The sequence below is a fragment of the Drosophila elegans genome, unplaced genomic scaffold (assembly GCF_018152505.1).
Source record: "Drosophila elegans isolate 14027-0461.03 unplaced genomic scaffold, ASM1815250v1 contig_814, whole genome shotgun sequence".
NCBI lineage: Eukaryota > Metazoa > Arthropoda > Insecta > Diptera > Drosophilidae > Drosophila > Drosophila elegans.
In genome coordinates this window covers 16,669,663-16,694,285 of record NW_024546167.1, presented here as the reverse complement: position 1 = coordinate 16,694,285, position 24,623 = coordinate 16,669,663, and the positions used below count along the sequence as shown (strand labels likewise).

General features: G+C 40.7%; 1 protein-coding gene across 9 annotated transcripts; it reads left to right on the top strand.

Moving 5' to 3' along the window:
• Nucleotides 1–1,320: 1,320 nt before the first annotated feature.
• On the top strand, nucleotides 1,321–24,623 carry LOC108149459 (serine/threonine-protein phosphatase 6 regulatory ankyrin repeat subunit B). Of its 9 annotated transcripts, none has more exons than XM_017277056.2 (17): nucleotides 1,321–2,337; nucleotides 4,415–4,516; nucleotides 8,335–8,436; nucleotides 9,892–10,008; nucleotides 11,624–11,716; nucleotides 12,992–13,205; nucleotides 13,426–13,721; nucleotides 13,993–14,295; nucleotides 14,357–15,784; nucleotides 16,137–16,673; nucleotides 17,033–17,239; nucleotides 17,581–18,274; nucleotides 18,672–18,758; nucleotides 20,197–20,408; nucleotides 21,999–22,127; nucleotides 22,773–22,881; nucleotides 23,544–24,623. In XM_017277056.2, exons 1-17 carry the CDS (start codon nucleotides 1,951–1,953, stop codon nucleotides 23,801–23,803), a joined length of 5,277 nt encoding a protein of 1,758 aa, XP_017132545.1. In that variant the 5' UTR covers nucleotides 1,321–1,950; the 3' UTR covers nucleotides 23,804–24,623. The 9 variants fall into 9 exon arrangements, with proteins under 9 accessions (XP_017132545.1, XP_041566240.1, XP_017132546.1 ...); XM_017277057.2 differs by lacking the exon at nucleotides 20,197–20,408 and adding an exon at nucleotides 20,784–21,013 and having other exon boundaries at nucleotides 1,322–2,337; XM_017277052.2 differs by lacking the exons at nucleotides 18,672–18,758; nucleotides 20,197–20,408 and adding an exon at nucleotides 20,784–21,013 and having other exon boundaries at nucleotides 1,322–2,337.

Below are 24,623 nucleotides of genomic sequence, written 5' to 3'. Positions count from 1 at the left end.
TACTAGTTGATTCCGAAAGTAACATTCAGTGGTCAGGGTCGTAACAAAAGGGGATTGAAATAAATACATTATTCACAGAAAATATTTTACATAAATACTTATAATAATTATAGAATGAATAATATATGTACAATCATAAATTAAATTTATAAGTTTTAACAGAGATAATTGTTATGGATTTAAAACTAAACATTTTTTTTTCTCAATCCCTCTCTTAAAAAATATTTAACTACGTCCCAGTTTGAAGCTTTTTCGTTGAGATGTGAGTCGCAGCTTTTTGATCTGTTAGAAATGGTAGCTCTCTCAATTATTTGCCTCATCTGAGATGGGTAAACTCGAAATCTAAAACAGAGTGGTTTTCTCAGAGAGATTAATAGTAGTATACGAGAATTCACTGCCGGGCATCTGTGTTATTAAAAACTAACAGTCATTTTCAATTACTAACACCTGTTAAATCGATATTAAAGTATTCATAGCGTGTTGTTTTTGCAATGACTTTGAAATTTCAGAACTACATACGTAGCTGTAAAGTAATTTTAATTCCCACAACAGGTTATAAACTTAACTGATTAGATAAGATAAGTTTAAGTACCGGGTTCTTAAATCATTTATTACGGAATCCCTGATAAGTCAGCCGACATATCGCTTTTATCACACCCCTTACGAATATAGAATTGCTTTGTATTTAGTTGTCTTGTTCAAATCAGCAAACATATAAATTGGAAAATTAAAAAAGAAAAGAGGAGTGTTATGCGGAAATCATGGTAAGTTGTTTATTCAGCTTTTATTTTAAATCAATAAAATGTATAATATTGTGAAGTATAGAAATGCATTAACCAACTCAATTAAAATGTAAAATTCTATAAAAAACCAAGGAATTTAAAAAATATGCTAATATAATTATTAAATTTATTTAATTACTACTTTGCATATATAAAGAGTCACTACTTTTGACCTCCATAATTAAATACAAGGCCATTCCTGGCCATTAGGGATTTCCACTACCAGTCCGATAGGATCTTAAAATCTCAGTCTAGCCAGTTGGCCCATTTGGATTTTCCACCGGCACTTAACGCCTGTGGAAATCCCAACGAAACTTAGGAGCTGCGCCGTGATTTTGGCGCCAAAAAAGGCGGTATTTGACCGGATTCAACAATTGTAAACAAACGCTTGCGCGGATGTTGTTTGGCACTTCCTTGGAGCGTCTTGCGTCCTTCGAGTTTGGAGCTTCGTCGTGTTGCCAAAGCTACCAAACGAGTGAAAGGGCCGAGTTTTTCCGCTCGAGCGCCTTGGGAAAACTCGACTGGCAAATCAGAAACTCGCAGACGCTCGTGGCAAACGGTTCACATTTTTCGTGGCTCCCAAAAGAAACCAGAAATTCCAGTCAAAGTTGGGGACTCTTTTGGCCAAAAAACCAAAGAAAAAATATATAATAAAGGGGGCACTGCCGTTAACGCACACGCAACCGAAGCCATAAAGGGGCTAAACATATAAATTTGTGTAGTAAAAGTGAAGAAAGCGAAAGAATCAAAGTGGAATAATAGCGAGCGGATGTGTTGGAGCCTTTTTTCGGTGTGTGTTTGTGTGTGTGTGTGTGTGAGTGTGTCTGTTGCTGTTGCCAATGAAAATGCAAATTGTTGGTAACAAATATTGGTAAAATGCGGAGGCCGTAGGAATTTGTGCAATGCGAGTGCGAAGCAAAGGAGCCCAAAACTATGCAGCTAAAAACCCGCCGCCAAACCCCGAATCGAATCAATAATAATACAATAACCGAAGCGATATTACACGGATAATGGCAGCATAAACATCGTTAGCATCCAGTCCATCCAGTGTTTCCTGTTTAACCAACGAACCACCCACACACCCTCCTCTCTATAAAATATATATGCCCCCCCATTGTAATGGCAACTGATAACTGAGGGTGGAACTCGTCGAATCAAAGACCTAAGGATGTCGCAGCCTCGCGGAGGGCGTGGCGGTGGGCGTGGCGGCGGTGCTGGGGGCGCTGGCGTTGGCCGCAAAACCCCCTCATCGTTGACCGGTCCGCCGGATGACTCGGCCACGCCCAGCGAACGGGCAACGCCCGCCAGCAAGGCCGACTCGGATCCCAAGGATGACAGTTCGAGCAACGGGGACAAGAAGGACATGGACCTCTTTCCCGCCCCCAAGCCGCCGAGTGCGGGCGCCTCCATCCGGGACACGGCCAACAAGGTCCTCGGACTGGCCATGAAGAGCGAGTGGACGCCCATCGAGGCGGAGCTCAAGAAGCTGGAGAAGTACGTGGCCAATGTGGGCGAGGATGGCAATCACATTCCGCTGGCCGGCGTCCACGACATGGTGAGTACTGTACAGTGAAGAGCAGAGGAGTGGAGAGAAGTGATGTGGAGTTTTTCGGCTCATTTGGCTGAAATGGTTGTAAAATCAATTGCGAGCCAGAGCGGGAATAGGAAGCGAAATAAGTACAGGAACAGGTCTTACACTCAGAAAAACCAATCTGATTCACGTAATTTAAAATGAATTTAACAAATATATTTTTATCTGAAATATCGACCGATTACCAATGAGTAATTTGTATTTAGATATTTTTGAGTCTACATGGACATTTTTAATTGTTGTGTTTGAAAAAATTTTTAAAACAATTTTCTTGTTTTTCCTTTCGAAATGCTGAAACAGCAATATTAAGTTAAAATCTTGTTTTTGCGTCGGGATAATTATTCCTTAATTACTGACAAATAGAAAAGTAAGCTGTAATATTGAAATCATATGCTGTTTAGTCTGCAATATATCCATGATTTTTAGATTAAATAAATAAATAATAATTTGAAAATGTTATAAAGTAAACAAGCATATAAATAAAGTTTTGGTTTTTTTGTTTTGTTTGTAGCAAATGAACTTTAAACAAACAAAGTTGAAAACCGTTTTTTAAGCCCGGGCTTTTAAAAAAGATCTGGAAATGAATTTTATAAGTTCCTTTTTTCATTTTGGAAGATATGTTATGGTTATATTTTGAATATTTTTTTTTGTAATAACCCATATTATGAGCAACCTTAACACAAGTGTATGCGATGTACAAACGTCGCCCTTATCAACGTCGGCGGCATTTTCCCATTTCTGGTTGTTTACCAGCCAAAATAACGACACATAGAGCCCGGGAACCAAAGGCCAGAAAACAAAAGCCAGAAACCAGAAACCAGAAGCCGAATAGCAAAAACCAAAAAACAGAGAACGGAAAACGGAAAACAGCGAATGTTATTTGATAGCGCGTCCCAAATGTTTTCGCTGCCAAGGCGATGGCTTTGGTGGCTTTGAGCTGTGGAGTTTTGGAGTTTAGTCCTGCCACAAGTTGCGCTGACTACCCGACCGATAAACTCATAAAACATCGAAGGATATTGAAGCGCTTCGATTTCAATTTACCATAAACGGTATGAAACGGAGAAGTCGTTGACATAAAATTAACGTTGCACCGACCGCTAATGAAATGCGGGAGGTGGTGTGCGGCCAAAAGGATTGGAATTTCCTGCTGGGTTTTTGGGGAGTTACTTTCAATCCCAACCGCCAGTTCAGGTTGTCTGCCAGACTAGACTGAGCCCTAGACCATATTTGCATAAATATATAGCTAGGGTTTGAGCTATTTTTGCCTTGATTATTTCCGTTTTTTCTGGGCTTTTTTTTCTTTTTGGTTTATTCGGTTCTTGACTTGATGGCTATGCTCTTGATTTCGTTTTAATTGCGAAAGAATGAGCTTATAATATGGAACGCAGTTTATCAGCTGAAGAGTTCTATAACTATGAATGTAACTGGATCAAGTTTAAAGCAGTTAAAGCCAAACCTTTGAAGTTCTATATTAAGTAGTCTTTACAATAAATGTATGTAAATAATGCTTTTGTCTATAAAGTGTTAAAATAATATTTAAATATTATTTCTTGTTATATTTGTCTTTTATAATATGTTCCCATTTTTAAGTATATTTTCATTACTTTTTATTGATTTTGAAGGCAACAATGACTGCCAAGATGTATTCGAATATACTTTTAAATCGTTTAAGTGGGTCTAACATATTTATTTTAATTTCTTATCAGCTGAGAAACAACGCAGCAGCTTTTAATTACAAAACCGATTTCACAGATGATTATTAAATTTGAAACGAATCTCTTATCAATGCAATTTGACAGGGATGTCACGAATAAAATTAATGGCAATTTAATAGGCAAACTTGGAATTTTGTGACTAGAGCCAGTTCCTTCAAGATTATTGCAATGTTGTTTAGTTTGTATTATGCAGATTATTTCACAGCTTAGAAGTTTATGTAACATATAAAAGCTTATTATTAAATAAATGAACTAAAATATTAAATTTGTTTAAATAGTGTTTAAATAATCTTTGCTTAATAAAATCCTATAAATTTCCATTGCAGAATACCGGCATGACGCCGCTGATGTACGCCACCAAGGACAATAAGACGGCCATAATGGATCGCATGATTGAGTTGGGCGCCGATGTGGGAGCCCGCAATAATGTGAGTCTTGACCGGGAACATATACTACATACCACATAGGACTAGGAATAATTTAAAGCACCTCAGCCAACTGCCCGTTGTGGTGGATCCAAATATAGAGGCAGTCCAGCTGTTTAAGCCAACAGCGGCAACAAAAGCCGCTAAAAATGTGTCAAATCAATAAAAACCGCATAATTAAATCTCGAGCGAGGGCGTCGGTGGGTGAACCCGTGCACCCAATTCTACGCACAATTCTCACGCACCACTCCACCCCCTTCAATACTTCAATTCGGCAATGCCGCCATACCTCAATGGGTCAACTTAACGGAGCTTGGCCAATGGACGACTCACTGGGACTTTTCTTTACTTAATTCGACTCCAGTTGAGTTGAGTTTTTCAGCACGAATGGGAATTTCCTGAGGGGCCTTTAAAGAACAAAATAAAATCTTTGGTTTACTTTCGCTTTATTACCGCTTTGTTGGTAGCAATTTAAATACAATAAAAAATCGATAAGGAGTGAATTAAAGGACATAAAAGTTTTAAGTTTTAATTTGGGACCTTGAGTTGAAGAATTAAAATGCTAATTGCAAAGACTTAATTGCCCAAAATAAATTTATAGAACTATTAAATCCTAAATTATGATTTAAAATTTAAAGTTTCCTTCTCGTTCTTTTACGTACTCATTTAGGTTAAAGTAAGCTTATAATTTAACTAATAAACTTGTTTTTATCTATCCCAAATTAACCACAAAAACGGCTAACAAATTGAGATGAAAGGTCATCGTTGATATTTATCCTGATTTCATTTGCAATTAACCATCGTGATTATTGCTAATTCTTTTTTGAATGCCAAAAACCGAAGTGAGCATTGTTCATTAGGCCAAGTTGCTAGCAATTGGTTGAATTCGTTGGCCAGCTTTCTTTGCATGCCACAATTACTTAGCAAGATTTCACTTGAAGTCGGTTTTTTTGGCTGAGCATTCACATGTCCTTACGTATACGCAACGTACTTTATTTCGGGGCTTGCGGCGATAAAAATCCTTGACCTAATTACAAAATAATTGTTGCCAAACCAGTGCAGACATGGCGAATTGAATTACCAAAACAAACACAGAAAGTTCAATTTTCTTACCCTCCAAGAAAATTCCCCCTCAAGTGGACGATTGTTTGCTTGAGTTAAAGAGGGCGTAGTGAAATGTTAAAGGTAAATTTGCACATGAATGTAATAAAACATGAACAAGCTGCAAAATACAAGGGAACCATGAAAACACGATAGGTATTTATATGGGCAGAAGGATTGGTCTTTTTAAGAACGTGTTTTTATAGGTGTTATAATTAGAAATGCTCATTTTGTTCAAAGGAAATAATCTTTCAAATTGCTACTGATTTCGAAAGCGTATATAAATTTTAAATCAGATATACAATAATAATTAGCACGGGCTCATTATATTAATTAATTAATTATATTAATTACTCATCTGAGATTGTTCTAAAAAAAATGTTGCCTACATGCAAGTGATGGCATCATTTTGTGTTTTTAATGCAAATTAAATATTACGACATCAGTTTCGTGTCATTATAAAAAGCGCACCTTTTTAAAAACCATATCATTACCTCATCTGGATAATTACTCTTTTTTTTCAACGCAAATGTCACTCCGTGACCAACTCGGATAACTTCACATACACTGACTTAATTAATTAAAAACACGGCTTCTGGCCGAGAGAAAAATGTTTATTGCATTTACAATTTCCAACTTATCTAACTGTCAGAACAGGCCAAAGTAATTCTTATGTTGCACGACAGCTCCAGGACCATTATGACCATTATAAAGAATACTTGTATGATGTAACGCCTGGCTAATTAACATTTTTAACTTTTCAACTCCAAGGTGGCGTATTTTTTGTGTTTTTTTTTTTGGGAGCTGACTAAGAGGCGTGTTTGCAACACCTCTTTGCAACTTAAAAGCCAATTAATCAAGCACATGACTCCGATGTACGCCCAGTTGGCCAAAAGCCAGTTTGACCTTTCGAATGGCCCAAACCGGAGACCTCGACGTCGAGCCCAACTTCCGCCGCATTTTTATGGCCAGAGCGGCGTCATTAATATGCAATTTTAATTAAATTCAAGCCGAGTACTTCACGCAGTGGAGTACTAGCACTAGTACTCCATATGTGGGGCGATGACAGCGTGAAATAAAATGAGGAATAAAAACGCCAATTCATTTGTCACGTTGCCTTAGTGCGTGAGTAAAGCCATCTCTGCGAATAAAAAGGAGAAATTAATTAACTCCATTAGCCGGAAAAGTGCAAATGCTAGGATGTGCGGCAGCGTAATCCAAATAAGCTCCGTAATGAGGACTTGCAATTTGCTTTAAAGAAGGTGTGTGACATCGCCATAAAATGACTTCATCGAGTATCTTTTGGGCCACGAAGAAAAACACCCACGAAACTGGGTCGACTTCTCGTCCACATCCACACTCCACACTCTCCATTTGGCAGGGCAAAAATGTGCTGGAAAATTTGCGCTTCCGTTTTGGTTTTGTTTCCGGTTTTTCCTTTCGCCCCGGCAAGCAAACACAAACACAAACAAAAACACAAACATGAGGCTCGAAAACGAACTCGAAGCGGGCTCAAAAGTATGCAAAACAGCGCGTGAAATATTATCTGTCTACCTTGGACTGGGTTCCTACTGCCCTCAAAGTTTGCTTTGCCTTTCCTTTCTTTCGGGCCAACGTCTTGGATTGGCTTTCTGGACATGTGTCAAAGCCGTCGACTGGAGCGCCGCGGCGTTGTATGCAAATTAGCAGGAGCTGCGGCCAGAAATAGTCGCAAATAAACCGCAAAAAACTCGAATTTCACACAACACGAAGCCCACACACACTTAGCAAGTGGGAAAATCCCGGGGGGTATTACTAAAGGGTTAGAACGGTCATGAAAAACTCAAAGAATTTCTAAGAATTATGAAAATTTACTTAAAGGAATATATTTTAAGTTTTTAATTTGTATTCCTTAAGTATATTAAAGATTAGAAAGTTTGGGAATGCAAATAAATAAGCCATTTTGGGCAAAAGTAATAAAAGGTTAATTTAAATGTTCTACAAATAAATAAATTGTTCTTTTTTTTTTAAATACCATAGCCTGAAAAATTGTATTCTTCGACTTCGAATTTTTATGCAAGTATGCTGATTTAATAGTACCCATTTGCACTTACCAACCTGATGACAGGGCAAAAAGACCTCTCTTCTTTGCTGGTGGCCATACATATAGACGAAACCAGTTCACTTCCGTTCGGGTTGAGAACAATGGGGAGGCTTGGTTATAAATTAAGCCCATGGCCCAGGCCGGGCACACGGGGCGTATGTGTAACACGTTGCGTTATGGCTTATTATATAAGGCAATAAATATCGCCCCATGCCCCGATTCCCATCTGACTCACTTCAGTTTGAGCCGGCGGTTAACTTTATCGTTATCTTAAAACACTTTTCGTTACGTTTCGGTGATTTGCTCAGGGTCATATTTTCTACCCTCTACATTGTTTTATTTTTGGTTTTTTTTTTTTTTTTTTTTGGGTTTTTCTGGCTGCCATTGATGCAGTTTTTGCATGTGAGCTTGCGACTGGCCATTAAGAAATCCCTGTGTAAGTGAAAGTCCGCATGCAAGATTGTGACTTAAGTAATCAAGCAAGGGTCGGGCCACTCCTTTTGCTCCAAGGAGCCAAAGAGCCACATGCAAAACCAACTGACTTTGACCCATTGAACTGACCCAGCTCTTTGGCGTGGGCGGTTGTTTCCTGCCAATGAATTGCAATTGATTTAACCCAAACCACTTCTCTTTGCAGGATAATTATAATGTGCTACACATTGCGGCAATGTATTCGCGTGAGGATGTCGTCAAATTGTTGCTAACAAAACGCGGCGTCGATCCCTTCTCCACCGGTGGCGTGAGTATTCCAATAGCCCCATATATACTATATCCCCCAAAGCGAAAATTTACCCAATAGTTGAGGTCACAACACGTCAGGCGACACCCTTAAAAAAGTCTTGAGTTTTGAGTCAATGAAATCGCTGCATAACTTGGGGCTGCTGACAGCCCGATTCGCAGGCAATTTGCGGCTGTTAGACGCATACTTCACTTGGCTAATAAAAAAGTAAAAAAATATATAATAATAAACACAAAGGTCAGAGCCAAGCGAAGATGCAACTTTGAGGTTCGCAATGTTCGCATGTTGCATGTAACTTTGGCGAGACCGGCAATTAACTGGCGACAAGGTTAAGATGGTAATGTCTAGGCCCCGCTTAAAGAAACTTCAAAGGTTTTAGCCCACCAACACTTTAAGCTCACAAACAAATTTGCAGGAAAACAGTGCTTTTAAGGGGGTTATAATATATATATACTGCACAGAACATTTTTATATCAAATTTTGAAGGCATAAGTCTATAAAATTAAAAATTAAATATTTTTTTGTATACAGTACATATTTATTTTAACTTGGAATAGTTTAAAGTCGGCTACTTACATACAAAATTGTTCTGTTTAAATATTTAAATGTATGAAAAGACAAAACCTACTTATATACTGTTCAAAAAAGAAACAACATTATTACCATTGTATTTTGAATTTCAAGCTTGGAAGATTTCTAGCAACGATTAAAGCTAATTAGAAACATATAAAGTTGACAGAATAAATTAAAACTGAATGATGATCAAATCGTTGAATTGTTTGTTTTTATAGCAGTTATTTCTTGTTTATTTCTTGCGTCAGTATTAATCTGGTTTTGTTTATTTTTTCCCGGTTGCAATCACTTCGAGACTTGGTGATTTAGGTGGCTTGAGTTTTTTCCGCAATTACTGATGGTTATCAGAAGAGAGCTCCGTTTAAAGGTGGGAGCGAGAGGGGTGGTGCTGCAGGAGCGAGACAGAAAGATGCAAACTTTTGTTTTAGCAACAGCCAAGTTTGAAGTGTTCCGTTGGCGTGTGTGCGTGGCTCCATAGGACTTCACATTCACACTCACACCCACATTCACAACCAACACCTGCTCCTCCATTAATACACCTCTCTCTTTCACTCCCACTGCGGCCTGCCAGTGGGAGTTCTTTATTTTTACTTTTTTTGGGCTGTCAATCTGTGATATGAGCGCGGGAGAAGCCAAAAAAAATGACACGAAATGTGCTTATAAACGCAAAAACGAGCCACTTGCCTATTCAGTAGCAAATGGGATTTTGAAGCGAATAGGAACCAGTTTTTTAGGTGCGAACATTAACCACATAAAGCACAGAGCAGCATATTACATACCATGCAATAAAAGTGTGACCCTAACAATAAGTGCGTCAGCAGTGTGTGTGCATCATAAATTACATTTTATTTAATTATACTAATAATATATAATATTTTACAGTCGCGTTCACAAACTGCGGTGCATTTGGTGTCGAGTCGGCAAACCGGAACAGCCACTAATATCCTGCGCGCTCTTCTCGCCGCTGCTGGCAAGGATATTCGTTTGAAAGCGGACGGCGTAAGTGTTACCATGTGTGCTTGTGAGTGTGCCAGTGTGGCTGTGTGCCTGTGCGAGTGCGGATGGAGAGCCACAAGTGTTGGCCGCCCAATTGATGCCATTCTTTCACCTTTGGCAATAATAGTCTACTCCCCAAAAGTAAGCCGATGTCAAGTGAAGTGAAGTACTCTCGACAGCGGAGCCAGGCAGTGCCAACGTAAACAAAGACTTAATAAAAATCACCAAAAAATGTGTATATATATATTACAATAATGGCAGCAACAAAATCAAGAATAGCTAGTAACATAAAGCAAACAAAATTTGTTGGAAAAATCGATATGCAAAACCGCTCACGGTAAATGCATTTCGACTGGCTGGAAATCGAGAAAAGGCCAAAAAAAGTTTATGCGGCTATTACACAGCGAAAAAGGGGGGAGTTAAATTAGTGAAGTTCAAAGACTACATTGAAAAAATGGTTTCTATAAAACAGAGATTCCTTAACAAAATAATATAATTAAAAATTTAATTGAGCTCTGTTGTTTAAAAGTAACCTATATAAACTCTATGAATTTGTAGATTTGATTTTTTTAAAGGATTGTAAAACCGTGTTGTACATAGTAGATCGACATATAACTCAAATTAAGTTAATTTTTTGTAGTTGCAGATATTATCTTTTATTTTCCCACACTGTATCAATAAGGAGCTCTCACCACAATGGGTAAGCCCCAGTGAGCGTTGAATTACCATCAAAGTTGTCGTCTTCGTCTGATTAACTTGCTTGGGCCAACCATGTCTCTAGACCCCTTTTCTTTTGGAGACCCCCTTGGAAATCTCAACTGAAATGCGGAACTATTTGTCGCATCACGTGCACGGGCGCAAATGCACGGGCGATATTTCCATTACGCACGCGAGGGGATCGCATAAATTTCCACCGAATTGCCATCGAACGAGTGGGAGAAATAGGGGGTTTTTTGGGGGGCTGATTGAGGAAATCGGGTGCCACCGATTGATTGTCTAGACAAAATGCTTACCCACCTCGATTTGCGCTTCGATGGCTGCGGCAAATGGCAAACAGCAACTTGATTTAAATCAATTAGAGATAGGTGGAATGGCACTGTCAGGCGAAATTAGTCGGATGAAGTATTTAGCTTTCGATGCCATTCAGTTCGATTTGATTCGCTTTCCTTTTTTTACACGCATATCTATGGATATACACATACATATATTGTATATATATCTATGGGTAGTTTTGTAGTTTTTCCCCGCGAGGGCGCTCAACTCGTTGCCAACAACAAACAAATAACAAACCGAGGAAAACTCAACCGAAAAAAAGGGGGTCAAGTCGCTGTACAACTTGATTTACTCGCCTTTACTGGTAGATAGGGGATAATGACTCCCCGTCACGCCCCCTCTCACGCCCCGCCCCCCTAAAAAAAAAAAACGCTATCTGGCTTCAAAGTTGGAGCGCCAAAGTTGCGAAGTTGGATGAAAATAGCGAAACATGTTGCCGTTAACACTTGAGGCTCGAATTGGCTAATTGGTTATTTATGATTTTACGTGTGTTTCTGGATGTGTGAGTGTGCGGTGTCCTTATCTTAATTATTTTGTATACCATATAAACCTATCTTCCGCGTAGCGTGGCAAAATCCCATTGCTCCTGGCGGTGGAGTCGGGAAATCAGTCCATGTGCCGGGAACTCCTGGCGGCACAAACGGCGGACCAACTAAAGGTGAGTTATCTGAGAAGCAAGAACTAAATCTTTTGGTAATTTGAAAATTCAACACCTTAAAATAACTCTTTATAATTTAAAGTTATTTACTTTTATTACAGTTTTTTATTGACATACCTTTAAGTCAGTTGAAACGATTGAATTAATTTTAAAATACTAACGGGTTTAAACATTTTAAGTCATTTGAAAGGCTCCAAACATTTAATGCACTTACAGGTTTATTCTTTTATATTAGCTTTTGCCCGGAGACCTTGCTAAATAAATCACGTTTTAAAACTCAATCTTAATCTCCAGAAAATCCTAACAAGAACCCATAATTTGTACGTGAAATATCTAAAATCTTTCTTAGACCATAACGTCAATCAAAATGTCAGAAAATGTCAACATTTCGAGCCATAAGACCCCATAAAGCATAAAGAAAATGTAAACTCCGTTTATTACCTACGCAATGAACCTTATTTCTGCAATATTAAAACCGTATATGCAGAAGAGCTAGTAGTTTGTAGTGCCAATCAAAATGTCCAGCTGAGCTGTCAGAAAATGTCCACAAGGCTTTTTAAGCCTTGAACTGTCCAAAAGTGAAGCGTGTAAATAAATCAAAAATGCAAATTTGCCTACCTCAGTTACGCACCTGCATTTCAGAGGTGCATTTCATGAAAAGAGCAACAGTGCGCGACATTGGCAAAGTTTGAGCAATTTTCAATCAGAAGTTGAAGTGCAACACATGCCAAGAGCAGTGCGTGTTGATTAAATTAACCAAAGGGCTTCGGCGTTGGGTCGCTTTAGGCCAAGGGTTCAAGCCAAAGTTTAAGTTAAAGTTGTGCGCCTGACTTTGGCCGCTGGCTGAGCACGCAATCAGCCGGCAAAACAGCCACAAACTGGGTCAAAAAGTGAGGCGCAAAACGCAGTTAAAACGGGAGGGGAATCTCATTTGCATAGCCCAAAATAAAATGTGTTAATCAAAGTGCAGTTTTAAACACTAAGGAAATAGGATAGCTAGTTTAAAACAAGAACTAAGAAAATATTTATAAAATTACATAACAAGTTACCTTGTTTAAAAATATTTTTAATTTACTTTTTAGTATTTACACTATTACTAACTTTAAGCTTTAAGAAAAATAGTAGTGCCTTTAAAAAGTTTTTATATCTTCTAATTTAATTAAATATATTAATAAAAAGTACATTTTTTTTCAAGCATTTTATATTACCAAATTTCTGTAGTTTTTTCTCTGACTGCACCATCTCATGCTCGAATTTCGTTTTTTTTTTCAACAGGCCACGACGGCCAATGGAGACACGGCCTTGCATTTGGCCGCCAGACGGCGGGACGTGGACATGGTCCGCATTCTGGTCGACTACGGAACGAATGTGGACACGCAGAATGGGGAGGGCCAGACGCCACTGCATATCGCCGCCGCCGAAGGCGATGAGGCCCTACTCAAGTACTTCTATGGCGTGCGCGCCTCAGCGTCCATTGCGGACAATCAAGGTGAGTCTGCGATAATGTGGACCAAGGGTAAACGCGGTAGAAATAAGTTTCACCTTGATTTTAAGGGGTAACAAAAACGAAATCTTAAACGTTTCATTTGGTTTTCGCTTAGAAGCATTTTTTGGCGCCCACGGGTGGACCGAGGTCACAATATTTAAAGGACATTGGGAATAATAATCATATTTATCTAAACATTAATATTTATCCAAATCCCGAACAGATCGCACTCCGATGCACTTGGCCGCCGAGAATGGGCACGCGCACGTCATCGAAATACTGGCCGACAAGTTCAAGGCGAGCATCTTCGAGCGCACCAAGGATGGCAGCACGCTGATGCACATTGCGTCGCTCAATGGTCATGCTGAGTGCGCCACGATGCTCTTCAAGAAGGGCGTCTACCTCCACATGCCCAACAAGGATGGAGCGAGGAGTATCCACACCGCAGCCGCCTATGGCCACACGGGGATCATCAACACGCTGCTGCAGAAGGGCGAGAAAGTCGATGTGACCACTAATGTAAGTGGGCTGGAATTTATTAAATGATTTATTTAATTTTATAATATTCCGATTAACGTAAAGACAGTTTTATTTAACATTCGATAAAACTTGTATTCCTTTTGCTAATAAAATTATTGGTCCTAGTGGACTATTTTTAAGTGGCTTAATTAATAATGAGATCATTTTTTCAACAATACATAAAGGAGATATAAAAGAGTTCTTAGCTTATTCCATGAAATAAAGCCTAGTCCAAACTGAGACACTTATTGATCACATTTTCCTTTTGTAGGACAACTATACGGCTCTGCACATAGCCGTGGAGTCGGCCAAGCCCGCCGTAGTGGAAACCCTTTTGGGATTCGGGGCCGATGTCCATGTGCGGGGAGGAAAACTGCGTGAGACCCCGTTGCACATTGCCGCTAGGGTGAAGGATGGTGATCGGTGTGCCCTCATGCTGCTGAAGTCGGGGGCCAGTCCCAATTTGACCACGGACGACTGTCTGACCCCGGTTCATGTGGCTGCCCGCCATGGCAATCTGGCCACCTTGATGCAGCTGCTCGAGGACGAAGGCGATCCCTTGTACAAGTCGAATGTGAGTGGGAGTTCGCTTTGACTTATTATTTGTTTATAAATAATATATTTTTATTAACCAGACTGGTGAGACACCCCTGCACATGGCCTGTAGAGCCTGCCACCCGGACATAGTGCGTCATCTGATCGAGACGGTGAAGGAGAAGCACGGTCCGGACAAGGCCACCACGTATATTAACTCGGTAAACGAGGATGGCGCCACGGCGTTGCATTACACCTGCCAAATCAGCAAGGAGGAGGTCAAGATTCCCGAATCCGACAAGCAGATCGTACGCATGCTCCTCGAAAACGGAGCGGATGTGACGCTGCAGACGAAAACCGCTTTGGAGACGGCCTTTCACTACTGCGCCGTGGCCGGGAACAACGATGTGCTGATGGAGATGATCTCGCACATGAATCCCACGGACATCCAGAAGGCCATGAACCGGCAATCGTCGGTGGGCTGGACCCCCCTGCTCATCGCCTGCCATCGCGGACACATGGAGCTGGTCAACAACCTACTGGCGAATCACGCCCGTGTGGATGTCTTCGATACGGAGGGACGTTCGGCCTTGCATTTGGCTGCCGAGCGGGGATACCTGCATGTCTGCGATGCCCTGCTGACCAACAAGGCGTTCATAAACTCCAAGTCGCGGGTGGGACGCACAGCCCTCCATTTGGCGGCGATGAATGGGTTCACGCATCTGGTGAAATTCCTCATCAAGGATCACAATGCGGTGATCGACATCCTTACGCTGAGGAAACAAACGCCGCTCCATTTGGCAGCGGCCAGCGGGCAGATGGAGTGCTGCCAACTGCTCCTCGAACTGGGCGCCAATATCGATGCGACGGACGATCTGGGCCAGAAGCCCATCCATGTCGCCGCCCAGAACAACTACTCTGAAGTGGCCAAACTCTTCCTGCAGCAGCATCCCTCGCTGGTGAATGCCACCAGCAAGGATGGCAACACCTGTGCCCACATCGCCGCCATGCAGGGATCCGTCAAGGTGATCGAGGAGCTGATGAAGTTCGATCGATCGGGTGTGATCTCTGCACGCAATAAGCTCACGGATGCCACGCCCCTGCAGCTGGCCGCCGAGGGCGGTCACGCAGATGTGGTAAAGGCTCTGGTGAGAGCAGGTGCCTCATGCACCGAGGAAAACAAGGCGGGCTTCACAGCCGTCCATTTGGCGGCCCAAAATGGGCATGGCCAAGTCCTGGATGTGCTGAAGAGCACCAATTCGTTGAGAATCAATAGTAAAAAGCTGGGTCTGACCCCGCTCCACGTGGCCGCCTACTATGGCCAAGCGGACACGGTGCGGGAACTGCTGACCAGTGTGCCGGCCACCGTGAAATCGGAAACGCCAACGGGACAGAGTCTTTTCGGGGATCTGGGCACTGAGTCCGGCATGACTCCACTGCACTTGGCGGCCTTTTCGGGCAACGAGAACGTGGTGCGACTGCTCCTCAACTCCGCGGGTGTCCAAGTGGATGCGGCGACCATCGAGAACGTAAGATAGCATGGATTTTTCTAAAGAATATAGATTAAGCCATTTTTAACAGTGACTACTTTTTAAACCATTTCATCTTTTCAACTTTCTTAACTAGAATATTTCTTTATCATCAGTTAAATGTTTGTTATGGCAAATTGATCCATTAATTTGCAAATACCTTTTTTCTTGTTACACATTGTTTTAATGTATGTTACAACGTAACAAAACACCTTTTACTGTCTAACTTTCTTAACTGATTTGCCAAAAAAGAATAAAATTGACTGGCATTTTCTACCAATTTATAAATCATTTTCATCCGTATGTCTGTATACACTTTTGAGAACCTATTAACCATTGTCTTTATTTACAGGGCTATAATCCACTCCATTTGGCTTGCTTCGGCGGACACATGTCAGTGGTCGGTTTGCTCCTGAGTCGGTCGGCGGAACTCCTCCAGTCGCAGGATCGTAACGGCAGGACGGGCCTGCACATCGCCGCCATGCATGGCCACATCCAGATGGTGGAGATTCTGCTCGGCCAGGGCGCGGAGATCAACGCAACCGATCGGAACGGTTGGACGCCACTGCATTGTGCTGCCAAAGCTGGCCACTTGGAGGTGGTGAAGCTGCTGTGCGAGGCGGGTGCCTCGCCCAAGTCGGAGACCAACTACGGCTGTGCCGCCATCTGGTTCGCCGCCTCCGAGGGACACAACGAGGTGCTGCGCTACCTGATGAACAAGGAGCACGACACCTACGGCCTGATGGAGGACAAGCGCTTCGTCTACAACCTGATGGTGGTCTCCAAGAACCACAACAACAAGCCCATCCAGGAGTTCGTCCTGGTGTCTCCGGCTCCAGTGGACACGGCCGCCAAGTTGTCCAACATCTACATTGTACTCTCGACGAAGGTGAGGTGTCCTGAACAGAAAACAACTTTGCTATGGTTTTGGTAAAGTAAATATTAGTTGTGTTAAATGAATATTTAAATATCGTATAGGCTGGATAAATATTTTAAATATTTTTGATTTTTTTAAACCTCAGGAGATAGTTTTGGGAATTACATTTTATAATCTTAAACTTTCTTAAGGAGTATTAAAGCATAAAAGCATGTTTTTATATACTTAACTTCATTTTCAACCAACTTTGAGTAGCCTGAAGAAGCTTACAAAAAATGTGTGCTTTTTGAGGGTCTCTATAAACTTAAATTAAATTATGCTTTTTATCTGAACTTTAAAAACACATACTAATGAATCCCATTTGTCTCTAGGAAAAAGAGAGAGCCAAGGATCTGGTGGCTGCTGGCAAGCAATGTGAGGCCATGGCCACGGAACTTTTGGCCCTGGCAGCTGGTTCTGATTCCGCGGGAAAGATCCTGCAGGCCACCGACAAACGGAACGTGGAATTTCTCGATGTCCTGATCGAAAATGAACAGAAGGAAGTGATTGCCCATACAGTGGTCCAGCGTTACTTGCAAGTGTGTGACATGAATAATTGCTAGCATAGCTTACATATCAAATTGAATTACATTTTCATAACGAAAAATATATAAGTTAGAACGAAGCTAAAATTTGCTTTTTATTTTCGATTGTTGTATATTTTAGATTTTTATTTCAATTATAATAGACAACATTTATTTAATAATATTAATTGAATATTAACTCAATTATTATTTTTGATACTTTTTGGTTCCGTTTTGGAGATTATATATATATATATATTTTTTTTTTTAAAGCCCCAGCTAGATAGAACTGCTATTCACTGTTATACATACAAAATATATAAGTATAACTATATAAATTCTCCCTATTTTTTAAGGAACTTTGGCACGGATCACTGACGTGGGCTTCCTGGAAGATCCTGCTGCTGCTCGTGGCCTTTATAGTCTGCCCACCGGTGTGGATCGGGTTCACCTTCCCGATGGGCCACAAGTTCAACAAGGTGCCGATTATCAAGTTCATGTCGTACCTCACCTCGCACATTTACCTCATGATCCACCTGAGCATTGTGGGCATAACGCCCATTTATCCAGTACTCCGACTGAGTTTAGTGCCCTACTGGTACGAGGTGGGCCTTCTGATCTGGCTGAGTGGCCTGCTGCTGTTCGAGCTGACGAATCCGTCGGACAAGTCGGGACTGGGATCGATAAAGGTGCTGGTCCTGCTGCTGGGAATGGCCGGCGTGGGAGTCCATGTGTCGGCGTTTCTGTTCGTGTCCAAGGAGTACTGGCCCACGCTGGTGTACTGCCGCAATCAGTGCTTCGCATTGGCCTTCCTGCTGGCCTGTGTGCAGATTTTGGACTTTTTGTCCTTCCACCACCTCTTCGGACCCTGGGCCATCATCATTGGGGATCTGCTGAAGGATCTGGCCCGGTTCCTGGCCGTCTTGGCCATCTTTGTGTTTGGCTTTTCCATGCACATTGTGGCCTTGAATCAGAGTTTTGCCAACTTTTCGCCAGAGGATCTGCGCAGCTTCGAGAAGAAGAACCGAAATAGAGGCTATTTCAGCGACGGTAAGTCAAAACGTTTGCTTTGCTTCCTCCTGTCTACCGTTTGTTTTTTGTTTCAAACCTTTTTTATTTTCATTTGGAATGTTTTTGCAAACTTCCTCTTTTGAACGTTCAATGTGTCTTGATAAGTATCTGTGTCTGCCTTGAATGAAAAGCCATCTAATCTGTCTGTGCTCGATGTTTCACATAAGTAAATAATACAAAAAAAAAAAAAAAAGAACCAACTACAACCACATAATACAACAATTGCATGCTCAACAAGTACAAAACAACCCGAACCTCCAACCTTGATGTCGTAATCCCCGTCCCACCCAACCCCCAACAAATGACCTCCACTAATAATGTTCTCCCTCTGATCTTAACCCCTAACTGAAAATCGAACTGAATCCGAATGGAACAGATGACATGCCCACCCCTCGACCTCCGCCCGTGGAGAATTATGTCGATAGTCGCTTCAGCGAATTCCGGCGAAAGCACAAGGACGACCGTAAGTCTCCGCCACCCACCGCCCCCTTTTCACCCACTACCACCCCTTACCCCTTACTCCCCTACCGCCTTTTTGCATGGCCCCCGATTTTTAAGGGGGCTGCCCTTAACCCTCTAATGCCGAATGCCGGACTCGAACCCGTTGCGTTGCCGCCTTCGATGTTGTGCGTAAAGTTTTATTGTCGTTTGTATTCCAGTTCCTTGGAACATCCACAAGTCCGCACTTGCTGCTCGAAATCCCCTCGCCAATTGCTCGTTTCAGTTACTTTCGTTTTGAGGCATGTTCGCGGGAAATCCCCTCTCCGCATCCTCGATGTTGTGGATCTGTGTTTATATAGGTATCCTTGCGCTAAGCTTTATTATTTAATTTGTTTATTTATTTCTTTTTATATATTTGTTTGATGTTAAGAATATATTTTTGTGTTTCTCTTTAAAAAGAGAAGTGGGTTTAAAAAACCATGTAAATTTCGGGTGTTGAATCTTAAACAAGAAGAGTTTTAAATGTTTACAGGAACTTAAAGTATAGATTCTTTCATTAAATTTGATTTGCTATCGGCTTTTGTATTTTAAGTATTTCAAAAGTTTTAAGGCATGATGTTAATTAAAAATTAAATAAATGTTCAAGAAAAATTTAAAAAAAATTGATCACTTTTAAAAATTATATCTTTGAACTATTTTTTTTTTTATTAAAATATAATATTTTTGGTTATAATTTTTAGTATTTTGTCTAAGAGTATTCGTTAGGTTTACCTAAAATTTTTTCAAATATTAGTTTACAAGCGATTATCTCCACTGTTTAGAAATTTTCTATTTTTAATTGAAATCTTTACTTTTTATTCATTATAAGTTCTTTAAATTATTTTTGTCGATGTGTAACCAAAACGATACCGATTAGAACTTTGTACAAACTCAAAATTTCAGTACTGCATGTTGATGTTTTAACCCAGTCAATCCAATCAAAATCAATCAATCAGCAATATCGATATAATCAATGCCCGCCTGCCTGGGGCTTTCAGCTTGCGCCGCTTGCCCACCACCAAATTCTGCACAATCGAAACAATCGAAACCTATCGAATCGAATCGATAACGTAAACGATAACGCTACTGATACCGATACCGATGCCGATACTAGTATTCGAACTGCGAACTGCGAGATGCTGCTTTTGACGTGTTTAACCACTCACCCGCACTCTCCAATAATCCAAGCCAAACAAACAAAAAAAAAACTCCACCATAAATATACTCGTTTATGTAAACTTCAAGATAACCAAATCAATCTACAAAACAATATTCAAACTCGCACACACGCCTGTGCCAAGCCGACAATATATATATGTCCCATATATATATATATATATATGCTAGCTGCAGCAACGCAAACGCTATAGTTCAGACATATCTGATTGTGAGTAACGTTCCGTTCGGACCCATTTGGTTAGGACCCATGACGCCCTTTCTGGCTTTCGAGCGCCTCTTCTTCGCGGTCTTCGGACAGACGACCACCCTGGACATCAATCCCATGCGACACTTGCGTCCCGAGTGGACCGAGGTGCTCTTCAAATTTGTCTTTGGCATCTACTTGTTGGTGTCTGTGGTTGTACTCATTAACCTGCTAATTGCCATGATGTCGGATACTTATCAACGCATTCAGGTTTGTATTGCCAAGGCCACTAATATGTATTTTCTCTCTGCTTTTTCCCCTCTTCCCCCGTTTTTGATTTACGTTTTTTTGGAATGCTATATGTTTTGTGCTTTGTTTTGCGGTAACAACCCCAAACTGACCACAATTGGGCTTAAAAAATAAAACCGGGGGTTGGTCGATCCCACAAATCAACGACAATCACAATCACAATCACAATCGAATTGAATCGAATCAACCAACCTGGGCGTCCGTTATCTTTTTATTTTTCAAAATAATTTCCGCGCCGGCCAATATGATGTGCGTGCTGTCCGGGGGTGTCTATGTGTATTTGTATCTGAATATGTATCTGTATCTGGAAATGTATCTATGGGGCTCCGGACACAGTGCGCATGCATCCGATAAACTCGTTCGAGTTATTGTTCTTCGCCGTGTTCGGACAAACGACGACCGAGCAAACGCAAGTTGACAAAATCAAAAATGTAGCCACGCCCACTCAACCGTATTGGGTTGAGTACCTGTTCAAAATTGTCTTTGGCATTTACATGTTGGTGTCGGTGGTTGTGCTAATTAACCTGCTGATTGCTATGATGTCAGACACCTATCAACGTATTCAGGTAGTATTGCTAAAGGCGCTTTTACCTAACTCGAATCTTTTTTTAAACTCTTACTCTAACCATAAGTTAAGTATCTGAATGCTATATTACATTGAATATTAATCCTCCTCTTTTTCAGCAAGCAGTATGAGAAGTAAAGTGTAATAATTATGAAGCAGATTTATTCTTATCTACTCTAGCATGTTTTTAATAGGCTGATCGTTAAAATCTGATATATGTTAATATCCCGTAAAAGCTCATATAATAGTTAACCAAAGTTTTTATGCAAATGATGGTAAACTCTAAAAGAAGTTTCTTTAAACTAACCTAGACATTGTTATCAACGTTAACCTGACATTGAGAAAAGAGACCTTGGCATGCTCTGTAAATCCATCAACTGCCCAGACTTGCATCTTCCAGGTTTTTTCAGGAAAATGAAGTTAGCAATCTGAGGGATACATTTTTTGCGCGCCAGTGAAACTGTATCTCAAAGATGGAAGCCTGTTGCCTTCTAGTGTAGTAAAGTGCAGATTAGCTTTAGTGGATTAGCGCCTAGAAGTGTGCTCTGCTTTTGTGACCAGTGTTGAGCAAGGCCAAACAAAAAAGTGTTGGTTAATGCATGCTTTTAAAAAACATATATATAATATAGAAATCGTTGCTGCATGTGTCTATGTGTCTGTGTTTGTCACTGCCTAGGATTTAAGTATAAAGAGATGCACCAATATGGTGGCTAGGTTTTGTATGGAAATTTTTAGAAGTCTTACGAAATTGCCATCCAAAACAGGCCTCTGCATTTGTGAATTTCTATTATTAACAACCTGATTTTTGCAGCTCTTAAGTTACGTATTAACGAAGTAAAGAAAAACTGTAAATTCCGAGGCTTCAGCTCACGAATCTCATCCCGTGTATTCCTTTGTTCTTGTTCTCCCCTATATGTCATGTCTCATCCATCCAACATCGCGCACTCCGCTAACAAACAATAAACAAAAAACCTATGAAATACTAGGCCCAATCCGACATCGAGTGGAAATTCGGCTTGTCTAAGCTTATACGCAATATGCATCGCACCACAACAGCGCCCTCGCCGCTTAATTTAGTTACCACCTGGTTTATGTGGATCGTCGAGAAGGTCAAGGTAAAATCTCAGGTGACAAATGCCGCCTCCCAGCCGCTGTCGCTCTATCTCCTGTATCTTGTATCCTGTATCCTGTTTCCGTATCTGTTGACTATATCTGTGCAACTACCAGAACCGAGCCTGAACGGGTGTAGTTTGCTGACCTTTTCCCCAACCCATTTAAAGCAATTTGGCAACAACCGCAATGAGTTACATCACTGTGAATGCTTTAAGTGTGTTGCCCACCCAATCAAACACTATTTGCACCTGGCACTTCTTCTGTGATTTCAAATTACAGTGGGCAATCGAAATAGAGATACAATGAGGGTAGAGTGTTGAAATCAATTATAAAGGCGTCTAAAAGTATGCAATAAAAAAGGAAAATCTTATTTTATAATGAATCTGGTCTTAAAATAAATCATTGCATACTTTTAGACACCATTATAAAAAACAAAGTCATGTTCTTACGTAACTCGTTCGATCGCTTACTGTATGACACTTAATGTCCAGCACTTAGCACCCAATTGCTTTCGATGTAATTAACGATTGCTGACTGCGTTTATGTTGTGTCTCTTGTCTTGTATGTGACCTATGTCCCGTGTCTAATGCGCCTTGATCTAACCCACAAACCTGCCATCCTGCAAACCCAAAAAACACGCGCCTAAGGCACGCATGAAGAAAAAGAAGCGTCCAAGTCTGGTTCAGATGATGGGAATACGTCAGGCCAGTCCGCGAACCAAAGCCGGCGCCAAGTGGCTGTCGAAGATCAAGAAAGGTGAGACATGTATGTATCGCTGCAGGGCTACCTCTGACCAGAACCCGTATATCCTGGGAATACCAACCCATCCAAAGGGGTTTTGTAGCTAACAGCGTGTCAGCCCAAGTGTAACTCTCTCTATTCCATCAGCTCTTATGTCTGTCTTGCTTTCCTCTTTCTTCAACTATCTTCTGTGAACAATTGGCTCGCTCTAGCTCAAAATTCTTCCACAACTTTTGACTTTCTCTAAAAAACTCACTGAGATAAAGGTACCATAAATCAAGATTTTTAGGAATAAACTTAAAACTACGTATTTTGGTTATTTATTTATTTATTTAAATTGAATCTCAACTAAATGCTTTTCTTGAAGCAATCCTTATATCCTTAAATTTCAACAACAAAAAATAAAATGTATATATAAAGGTGAAAGCCCAGAGATTAAATATCTTCTATGCAAATATTGTGGTAACAAATTTTTTTTGGAATAAGAAATTCTAAATGTATATATAAATAAAAAAATTTAAGAAAAACCAAAAACAAGCTGGAAGAGTATTTAAGAAAATTAATTTGGGGGCACTAAAGTATCCCCAATAAAAATCTTGATTTTTTGTACTTTTACCTCAGTGTCTCTTATTTGATAATTGAACCCATATGCTAATGATGTTTTCCAAAATTCCCAGACTCGGTGGCCTTATCTCAGGTCCATCTTTCTCCGCTGGGATCGCAAGCCAGCTTTTCGCAGGCCAACCAGAATCGCATCGAGAACGTGGCCGACTGGGAGGCAATTGCCAAAAAGTACCGGGCTCTGGTGGGCGACGAGGAGGGTGGTTCGCTGAAGGATTCGGATGCGGAGAGCGGATCACAGGAGGGCAGCGGGGCGCCACAGCCGCCGGCACAGGTGGGCAGACGAGCCATCAAGGCCGCCCCTACAAAAAAATAAAAACAAACACAGAAACGACACAGAAATGACACAGAAACGACACAAGAGATACTCCATTTTGGATGGGTTATTAACTACGTTTTGATTACAGGTCTAAGCTTCAACCTATCTCTTCCAACTATCCTTCCTGACTATCTCTATCTCTTCTCGACTATCCATTCATCGTCTGTCCTTCTGTACTCCTAAGATCTAACCCTAAGAAACTGTACTCCTAAGTTGCACCTTAGGGATAGTTTTCTCAGACTTCAGTTAACTTAAAAGTGACTGTGGACTTAAGCCCACACTTTTAGCTTAACTGGAGTATAGAAAAGCAATCCTGAAATACCTAAGCTAAGCCTTCACTTCCTAAACTAATTTTAGCTAGAATATTGAAATTGTTTTTGGGTAACTTTTGAAGCGCAAAGAATTATTTATTTTGATATGATTTTGTGTCGGCGATTTCTACGATAAGCGAAACAACAAAACAAGTTTTCCATGTTTGAGATTTTTGAAATAAGTATGTTAACTGGTCCTTTTTGGACCGACCGAATACGTCCACTTTGCCTTACATTTTTTGAAACTAACTCCTAGCGTTTTGTATTAAGCTGATAATTCCGACGATCGACCATAGCGTTAATTATGATTATCTTAGCTATTAAGTAAGTAACTCTAGCTTCACTCGGAGCTAAAGGAAATCGCATAATCTCATTGTTTTTGGGTAATTGTCAAGTAACTACATCCTCTTTGTTTACTAAGCTTGATCGAGTTTTTATAAGATATGTCTACGCCTAAAAATTGTTAACTGTACTTGAATGTAAATAAATAAGCCATATTTTAAAAA

Coding starts and splice junctions, on each gene's coding strand:
- LOC108149459 (XM_017277057.2), top strand. CDS start 1,951: ATGTCGCAGCCTCGCGGAGGGCGTGGCGGTGGGCGTGGCGGCGGTGCT. Junction 11,717..12,991: donor AAACGGCGGACCAACTAAAG/GTGAGTTATCTG, acceptor TTTTTTCAACAG/GCCACGACGGCCAATGGAGA. Junction 14,296..14,356: donor ATCCCTTGTACAAGTCGAAT/GTGAGTGGGAGT, acceptor TTTATTAACCAG/ACTGGTGAGACACCCCTGCA.